Source organism: Antechinus flavipes, chromosome 3 (assembly GCF_016432865.1).
Source record: "Antechinus flavipes isolate AdamAnt ecotype Samford, QLD, Australia chromosome 3, AdamAnt_v2, whole genome shotgun sequence".
NCBI classification, from domain to species: Eukaryota; Metazoa; Chordata; class Mammalia; order Dasyuromorphia; family Dasyuridae; genus Antechinus; species Antechinus flavipes.
In genome coordinates this window covers 196,814,924-196,825,246 of record NC_067400.1, presented here as the reverse complement: position 1 = coordinate 196,825,246, position 10,323 = coordinate 196,814,924, and the positions used below count along the sequence as shown (strand labels likewise).

General features: G+C 36.7%; 1 protein-coding gene across 2 annotated transcripts; it reads left to right on the top strand.

Moving 5' to 3' along the window:
- The first annotated feature begins 2,029 nt into the window (after positions 1-2,029).
- LOC127553574 (uncharacterized) lies at positions 2,030-7,565 on the top strand. Of its 2 annotated transcripts, none has more exons than XM_051984375.1 (3): positions 2,030-2,157; positions 3,165-3,214; positions 3,855-7,565. In XM_051984375.1, exons 2-3 carry the CDS (start codon positions 3,184-3,186, stop codon positions 7,472-7,474), a joined length of 3,651 nt encoding a protein of 1,216 aa, XP_051840335.1. In that variant the 5' UTR covers positions 2,030-2,157; positions 3,165-3,183; the 3' UTR covers positions 7,475-7,565. The 2 variants fall into 2 exon arrangements, with proteins under 2 accessions (XP_051840335.1, XP_051840333.1); XM_051984373.1 differs by having other exon boundaries at positions 2,030-2,169.
- The last annotated feature ends 2,758 nt before the right edge of the window (positions 7,566-10,323 follow it).

Below are 10,323 nucleotides of genomic sequence, written 5' to 3'. Positions count from 1 at the left end.
GACATAAAGATGGGGGCCTATGATGTCACAGTGAAAGCTTGTCTTCCTGTCTGGATAGGGCATTTCAGGGCTCATTTCTCCTAAAGGTTCCTGGGAAATAGATCAGCATCCCAGGACACAGTCCTTTTCAAGAGAATTACCTATGTTTTTCTTTCTTTGTTTGTTTTTATTCTTTACTCTCTTACTTCTAGTGGAAATCCTAAGGTTCCTTAATTTTCCTCTATTGGGGAAACTTGTGGCTACTAAGGACATTTGCATTTGGACTAGTCAGGTTCCTCATCTTTCCTGCTTCTCTTGAACTCCTGCTGGTGAGAAGTATTTTGGAATTAAATTAGGTCTTGGTGGGAGGGCAGGGGGGGGGTTGCAATTTGAGTCACCAAACTTTGTATGATAAGATTTAGAGAATAGGTGATCCAAGCTGGGTTCCTTTGCCCTAGTTTTATGATGTGATTCATTCCTTATTGCCTAAAGTAATAAAACAAAATTCCCTAAAATATCTCAAAATTAAATCCATTGTTTCTATTTTTAAAAAATAATTGAGTACTAGCTTCTAAGTCTGCAAGAACTCAGTTCAAATTCTACTTTTGACATTTATTAGTTGCCTGACCCCTGGATGTATCACTTTTCACTATATTTAGCTAGATGGTCTAGTGAATAGAATGCGGATTGGAATCAAAAAGATGTGAGTTTAAATTTGACCTCTTACTGTGTGAACTTGGGCAAATCACTTAAATTCTATTTGCCCTAGTTTCTTCAATTGCAAATTGAATCGTAGTAACTCACATCCAGGATTGTTGTAAGGATCAAATGAGATAATATTTGTAAAAAATAAAACAAAAACAAAACAGCATCTACTAAGTTCTAGACAGTTGGAACACATTCTTCCTTAGTAGGATTCCTGACCTTAAGCTCATCATCTAGGATGGCAGCATTATGAAATCAGTGGCTTAAGAATCAAAGAACCTGAGTTCAAATATTCCCTTTATAATTTACCTTGTGTGACAGTGAAAAATCATCCTGGGTTTCAGTTTTCTTTTCTATAAAATGAGGGGTTGGCCTCTTAAGTTCCTTCAATATAAGCCTATGATAATGAAATTAGTGTTTATATGATTTATACACAAGTATAAGTGACTCTTAAGATTCAGAAAACAATGTAACCATGGAAAGTTTGTGATCCAAGTAGCTAGAAGAGGCTATCTATGGAATTATCTCCTAAAATTACTAGCTGATACATGAGATTCCATCTTTATAATTTTATTATTTTAATAGAAATCATCTTTATATTTCTGTTAAATTTTCCTGGAAAGAAAAAAAATGTCCTAGAAAACTAAACTAAGCTCAGCACAAATTTCTTTATTAGATTCTTTTTTTAGAATTACTTTTAATAAGCATTAGGGAGAGATATAGCATGCCCATTGATGAAAGTTTTCCTAACATGAAGATGTTAATCCATCAGGGAAGCAGCACAGCTGAACTGTGGAGATGAGAAGAAGGTATTGGAGCTTTTGAACTGGGAAAATGGATCAGTGAGAAAACCTCCTGCTATGCTGAGTATACAATACCCGAGGGTTGGGAGGGAGGAGACATCAAAGTGGATAGATAGAGAAGGGGCACTACCCTTCCTGACCCAGGGCTAATAAAAGTGATCAGAAGCAAAGAAATTATTTTCATCATTAAGATCTCAGAATCCTGAGGAAGCAGAGCAATGTTGTATAAAGAGAAAAGAACACTGAGTTCTTTTTTTTAGTGAAAAAGCATGACTAAGTGGAGCTATACACAGCCCACTCCTGGCAAGCAACCATCAGGGCACATGATACATATGTTTCCTCTGTTTTTAATTATTATGCTTGTTAAGCTGCTCTGGGATTTGGCCATGTATAGTACTGTCAAAAGGGCTCATTTTTGTTGATTTTATGCCTTAGGCTCATCTATGCTACATACCTGACAGCATCTTCCAAAAAACAATTTCTTGCCATTGGGAATGTTATGGAATGTCACTAACATTAACATTATGTTGATTGATCCTCCTTCCATACCTTCAGATTAGTTATTTTAGATGGTGCAAAGGCTTGGAGAAACTGCAGAGGTTCTATCCAGAGGTGACCATATGAAGTTCATGGCCTAGCAAGATTTCAGTGGCACTACAAATTCCTCCAGGTTTGGCAGCAGGTTAATCTTCCCATTCACAATTCAAAAATATATAGACACTTAATCTTTCAGAGTTTATGCAAGTAAACATTTAATTAAAATTCAGTTCTACACTTGTGTGACATCTGAGGCTGAGAATTCTAGTTTCTGGCCAACTTAAGAAGAGTCACTTCACATGGAGAAATTTAATATTGTTCTATTTGGTTTAGAGGGCCTAATCAGGAACTGTATGAAAATTACAGAGACAATTTTAGATTTGATCTCAGAAAGTTTTCTAACAATCAGAACTGTTGAAAATGAAATGGGCCTCTCTCTTCCTGGAGGTTTCTGACAGGCTTAATAAGCTCTTGTTGATTATGCTAGAGACAGGAGTCCCACTGTAATTGAAATGAAATGGATAGAGAAGGAGTTCTTTTAACTTTCAAATTCTACTGAAACAGTGAGATTCAAATCTTATGTCATTTTAATTAAATGTTATGGTCTAGTAAAATCAATATCTCTCTCAGGGGTCCTCAAACTTTTTAAATAGGGGGCCAGTTCACTGTCCAACTGTTGGAGGGCTGGACTATATAGTAAAAACAAAAAATTTGTTTTGTGGGCCTTTAAATAAAGAAACTTCATAGCCTTGGGGGGTGAGGGGGATAAACATCCCAAATTGCCCTGTGGGCTGTAGTTTGAGGACCCCTGCCTAACATGTTAGGGATATAGAAGGGATCAAATAAAATTAATTATATGACAAAAAGGTTTTTGCACAAGCAAAGCATTATATAAATGTCAATTATTATTACAATGTATGAAAAGTGCTTTTGAATGAATGAATGAATAACTGCTTGTTATTATTAATATTATTAATATTTAATAAAATATTTTTTCAAATTACATTGCTGGAGAAAATAGGCATTGGGTTTTAAAATAAAAAAATATATAGTTTAGGCATGTGGACTAGCAATTATATTGTCCTGGTAGTCTTTACTGGCTTATTAAAATGTTTTACTTCTTAACATTTTTTTCCAAAGAAAAACTTCCATTAGATCAATGGGGAGAAGACAAAAGAAACTGTCATATGGTGAGATCTTTGGCTTTTATTTGTCTAAAATGTCCCACCACTTCATCTTTCCATAATTTTTACTCTTATTCTTTGACTTCATTGATTCACCTTTTTTTAATTGTTCACTTTCAAACTATTCCTGTGCATGTCCTTGGCCCTTTTAAGAACTGGGTTCTCATAGAAAGCACTGTTCTAGGAACTGGACCTGGCTTCCAATCTCAGCTCAACCACTTACAAAATAATATAATCTTGGACAAATCATTCTAATCCCTTGGAATTGCTCATTTCCTGATATATGAATGGAGATAATAATACCTCTGCCCTATATACATTACTGGGGAATAATGAGGATCAAATGGTAAATGTACTATACCTGAAAATATTCTGAAAAATTTGAAAGCCTCATATAAATATAAAGTAATATTATCATATGATGCCTATAAAGTGCTTGACATGAATCAAACAGTAATAGTAATCTAAGATCATATGTCTACTATTCCTTCCCACTGCTCCTTATTCCTCATACTTGCCTTTCCTATGCATGATTTTATGTATGTATATATATATATACATATATATATATATATATATATATGTATATATATATATATATATATGTATGTCATTTCCTTACCCTTGCTTACAATCTCTTTATCAGCAAATCAACCTCAGCTTCTACTAAAAGGCTATCACCTAACCAAGAAGGTGGTGATACCATGTTCTTCACACCAGAGTATATCATTATGCCTTCAAGATTACCAATCTAGGTCTGCACTAATGCCTCATCTCAACTATCAGAGCAGGACCAAGTTGTCATCTCATCTTGATCATAAAACCTTAGTTGCATCTTCCCCAAACCTCAAACTTGGGATTGAATCTGCTCAATTGCCCCAGGCTCTTCAACAGGCAGGTGTTATGTCAAGATACCAATGCAACTACCAGGCTACCACCACCCCATCAATAGGAACCACAGTTTTGTCTTTACCATGCCCTGACTCCTGGACCAGGGTACCTGTTCCATCTGAATATCAAGCAGCACTTACACTGAGCTCTAACCACCATGTGGAGGTTCCATCCATCCCTGAACATTTTACAAAATCTCCATCAGATTCTGACCATTTTCCAGTGATTTCCCAAGGCTCTGACCATCGGGCAGAGGATCAATCATGTCCAGATAGCAAGCCTAACACCACAGCTGTACCATCATTAAACCACAGCTACCAGTCAACAGCTACAACATTACAATGGCCCAGTCAACAGACTCCAGCTCCACAAGGTACCAGAACTCGGTCTAAAATGACAACTTCCCTGGAGCGGTACCTTAACCACTGGCACAGGGCCATATTTTCTTCATTATCATATCCTGTTTCATCTGAAACTGCACCATCAGACTCAGACCACTGGGTTAAGGGGGCAAATGCACGAATATCATGTCCTGACCACTTTCTAAAGGCAAAAACTTCACTGTTACAGCATCCTGAATACAACTCTTGGATCTTCAAGGCTTCTGCTTCATCATGTTCCAATCAACAGGTCAGGGCCTCACCTGTGCCACCACCATGCCCTAACCATAGGGAAACCATTACCACCTTTGCACCCTTTGAATCCCTTAATATACCAGGTAAGAATCCACCAAGCCTTCATTTTGAAGTTAGGGATACTACTACACCATCAGCACAACATAACCACCAGGATATACCGCTACAAAACCTCAATGGCAATACAGAAGATTCTATGATTGTTCCCAATCACTTGACCCAGGTCATACAGAATAGAGAGCCATCTTGTAATTCTGAACACCTGGCCAAGCCTCCACTAGGTCCTGACAATTGGCCTATGATTTTACCACACCTCAATTGTTGGACTACAGTACCACAGCCAGCCCCTGATCATACAATTATTCACTACATAGACAACCAGACTAAACCACTGCTGGTTCCTAAGTGCAAGCTTGAGGCTCCACCAACCATTAACCCAGTTTCTGCTGAGGGTCTTTCTCCTTTGAAAAACTGTGCTACATCTCTCCCAGACTCTAAACTGGATATAGAAGTTCTACCATGTACCAACCAACTGACTACATCTCCAACTGTCTCCAACCAGGGGCTTACAGCTGTATCAGTTCCTAATTCTGAGGAAGAGGTATCAATGGGTTGCAATCATTGGGCTCAAGCTCAGATAGAGATAGCATTAGATCCAAACCACTGGAGCAATACTTCCTTGGAGTCAAATTGTAAGGTCATAGCTCCACAAAGTCCTAACTGCCAGGATCAAATTCTACCTGACACTGACCACCAGGCTAATACTATTTCATCAGTTCCTGAACATGATGACGCCACTATTATGGTTCCTAATCATTGGGCCATGGCTTCATCAGACACTGACCAACATGTGGAGCTTGAATCTGATCCCATTTACAGGGGGGAGGCTACATCTGATCTAGACCATGTCACAGGGCTCTTAGACCCTGATAATCAGACTCTGACTCTATCAGACACTGACCTTCAGAATGAGAATATAACAGATCTAGAACATCTGAATGAGACTATAATAGTCCAAGACATGATTACCAAGGCTCTCCCAGCTTCTTGTCATTGGATTGCGTCGATAGCAGATGCCCAAAACCAGATCATACCAGCAGACCTGGATTATAAAAACAATACTCAAATTGGCTTCAATCACAATATCATGAATATGCCAGGTCATGATCATGTGACCATATTTCCAATTATCTCTGAACACCAGAATGAGGACACAGTAAGCTCTCACCACCAGCAAGATGCTGAATCCTTGGTTGATTATGAGTCCAAAATTGTACCTGACCAAAATTCCATGGACATCTTAACTCTAGACCATAGGCCTAAAACTGAGGAGGTTCCAGAATGTGGGACCCTACTTTCCCTAATCACTGACTATCAGGATAAGAATTTATCAGACTGCACTGATCAGAATGATGATGTACTACTGTTTCCAAACTTTGATTTTGAAGCCATACATCCATTAGATTTGGACAATGGGAATGAGATTCTGTTGAGAACAAAACATCAATCTAAGATGCCTTCAGAAATTGATCATCAGACTAGAGTAATATTGGATGCCTCAAAGCAAGCAATTCTTCCTTCCGGCCTGGATAAAAATGCTAAAGAAGCTAGGTTGGATTCTGATAATTATGACAAAGTTTCCTCATTTTCCCCATACAAAATCATGCTGCCACCTGATAACTCCAAACCAAGAAAACCTTCATCATACTTTGACAATGGGAAAGGGGTTTCCCCTAATCAAAATCACAGGGCTCTACAACTGAGAACCATATCTCAGACTGTGACTCCAGCAGAATACAGCCAGCAGAACCCACAACAACCTTGCTCCTGGGTGGAAGTTTCCCTAGATTCGAAACATAGAATAATACATCAACAAAATTCAATTGATAAGCTCACACCTCCATCACAGCTAAAGAGTCGTATTGAGAGCCATCTGAACCTTGATGACCAGATTAAGACTCTGCCAGGTTGTAAACACCAAGTAAAACATCAACCATTCATGAATAATTGGGCTAACATTCCATCTGACCTCCACCCCTTGAATGAAGATGGGGAAAATAGAGAACCTCCATGGTGTTTAACATATATCAAACCATATACCATTGAAGGTGAGAATATCACTCACAGAACTGTTAATAATATCATCAAGTCTATCCCCCAAGAGAAAATTAAAAATGACATCTATAAGCAAATTCTCCTGCAGCGTATAAAGGATTGTTCACATTTTAAGAATGGCTTATGTCTAACATCTACTTACTCAGTCTGCTTAATTTGTGCCTCCTGGATCCCTTATGGCTGTCCTCATGTTCAGAAAATAATAGATCCGTGCAGAGCAAAATTGCTGTCTATATCATCATTACTGCCTGGTTCCAAGGAAGAAATGAGTGTGAAATTTGTTTTACAAGTTCCGCAACTAGAAGCAGGATCTATTTTTACTATCCAATATCCGGATTATAGTATTTTCCACCATTTTTACCATAAAGCTGGGAAATCTTTTCATTCACAATTCAGTCCTTCTAAATCAAGGACCTTCCTCCAAGAGCCTAGTTCAAAATTCACTTGGCTTGATTTTATCCGTGGCAAGTCTTATCAGCCATATGGGAAAAAACTATATGGAAGTCAAAATTCACTTTTAGGAAAAATGCACTTAAATTCCAACAAAGAAGAAGGGACAAAGAAATCTGAAAAGGTTTTAAAATCTTTATTAGAAAGAATTCAAAAGAAAAGAAGTGCAAATTAAATGAATGACTTTACTCTTCAAAAATAATTGTCTTGTATATTTGAAATGTATATGATTGTTATTATTCTTCGTAGTTAAACAGAAAGATACTGAGTTTGCTATTTTTTGGAGTTAAGAAGGATCCTAGACATGGATATTCTTAGACCTATTGAGAGAAAAATGTTCATAGTCTTCCTTCCCATTTCCCCCATACAGACTGACCAGTTTTCCCAAACACTGTGTTAACCAATGTATTTTACCATTACAATTTTTTTTATATTTTATTTTATTTTATAACAACTTTATATTGACAGAATCCATGCCAGGGTAATTTTTTTACAACATTATCCCTTGCACTCGCTTCTGTTCTGATTTTTCCCCTCCCTCACTCTACCCCCTCCCCTAGATGGCAAGCAGTCCTATATATGTTAGATATGTTGCACTATATCCTAGATACAATATATGTTTGCTGAATCGAGGAGTTCTCTTGTTACACAGGGAGAATTGGATTCAGAAGGTAAAAACAACTCGGAAAGAAAAACAAAAATGCAAATAGTTCACATTCGTTTCCCAGTGTTCTTTCTTTGGGTGTAGCTGCTTCTGTCTATCATTTCTCAATTGAAACTGAGTCTTTGTCAAAGAAATCCACTTCCATCAGAATACATCCTTATACAATATTGTTGTCGAAGTGTAAAGTGATCTCCTGGTTCTGCTCATTTCACTTAGCATCAGTTCATGTAAGTCTCTCCAAGTATCTCTGTATTCATCCTGCTTGTCATTTCTTACAGAACAATAATATTCCATAACATTCATATACCACAATTTATCCAGCCATTCTCCAATTGATGGGCATCCATTCAATTTCCAGTTTCTAGCCACTACAAACAGGGCTACCACAAACATTTTGGCACATACAGGTCCCTTTCCCTTCTTTAGTATTTCTTTGGGATATAAGCCCAATAGAAACACTGCTGGATCAAAGGGTATGCACAATTTGATAACTTTTTGGGCATAATTCCAGATTGCTCTCCAGAATGGTTGGATTCGTTCACAGTTCCACCAACAATGCATCAGTGTCCCCGTTTTCCCACATCCCCTCCAACATTCATCATTATTTTTTTCCTGTCATCTTAGCCAATCTGACAGGTGTAGAGTGGTATCTCAGAGTTGTCTTAATTTGCATTTCTCTGATCAATAATGATATGGAACACTCTTTCATATGAGTGGTAATAGTTTCAATTTCATCCCCTGAAAATTGTCTGTTCATATCCTTTGACCATTTATCAATTGGAGAATGGCTTGATTTCTTATAAATTTGAGTCAGTTCTCTATATATTTTGGAAATGAGGACTTTATCAGAACCTTTAACTGTGAAGATATTTTCCCAGTTTGTTGCTTCCCTTCTAATCTTGTTTGCATTAGTTTTGTTTGTACAAAGGCTTTTTAATTTGATATAATCAAAATTTTCTATTTGGTGATCGGTAATAGTCTCTAGTTCATCTTTGGTCACGAATTTCTTTCTCCTCCACAAGTCTGAGAGATAAACTATCCTATGTTCCTCTAATTTATTTATAATCTCGTTCTTTATGCCTAGGTCATGGACCCATTTTGATCTTATCTTGGTATATGGTGTTAAGTGTGGGTCCATGCCTAATTTCTGCCATACTAATTTCCAGTTATCCCAGCAGTTTTTATCAAATAATGAATTCTTATCTCAAAAGTTAGGATCTTTGGGTTTGTCAAACACTAGATAGCTATAGTTGACTGTTCTGTCTTGTGAACCTAACCTTTTACACTGATCAACTAATCTATTTCTTAGCCAATACCAAATTTCAATTTCAAATGGTTTTGGTGACTGCTGCTTTATAATATAATTTTAGATCAGGTACAGCTAGGCCACCTTCATTTGATTTTTTTTTTTCATTAATTCCCTTGAGATTCTCGAATTTGATTGTTCCATATGAATTTTGTTGTTATTTTTTCTAAATCATTAAAATATTTTCTTGGAAGTCTGATTGGTATAGCACTAAATAAATAGATTAGTTTAGGGAGTATTTTCATCTTTATTATATTCGCTTGGCCTATCCAAGAGCACTTAATATTTTTCCAGTTATTTAAGTCTGACTTTATTTGTGTGGAAACTTTTTTGTAATTTTGCTCATATAATTCCTGACTTTCCTTTGGTAGATAGATTCCCAAATCTATCAACAGTTATTCTGAATGGAATTTCTCTTTGTATCTCTTGCTGTTGGATTTTGTTGGTGATATATAAAAATGCTGAGGATTTATGGGGATTTATTTTGTATCCAGCTACTTTGCTAAAATTATGAATTATTTCTAATAGCTTTTTAGTAGAATCTCTGGGGTTCTCTAGGTATACCATCATATCATCTGCAAAGAGTGATAGTTTGGTTTCCTCATTGCCTACTCTAACTCCTTTAATATCTTTCTCGACTCTTATTGCTGAGGCTAGTGTTTCTAATACAATATTGAATAATAATGGTGATAGTGGGCAACCTTGCTTCACTCCAGATCGTACTGGGAAAGATTCCAGTTTTTCCCCATTGCATATGATGCTTACTGATGGTTTTAAATATATGCTCCTGACTATTTTAAGAAAAAGTCCATTTATTCCTATGCTCTCAAGTGTTTTTATTAGGAATGGATGTTGAATTTTATCAAATGCTTTTTCTGCATCTATTGAGATCATCTCGATCATATGTTTTTTGTTTGTTTGGTTATTGATATAGTCAATTATGCTAATAGTTTTCCTAATATTGAACCAGCCCTGCATTCCTGGTATAAATCCTACTTGGTCATAGTGTATTATCCTGGGGATGATTTTCTGTAATCTTTTTGTTAATATTTTA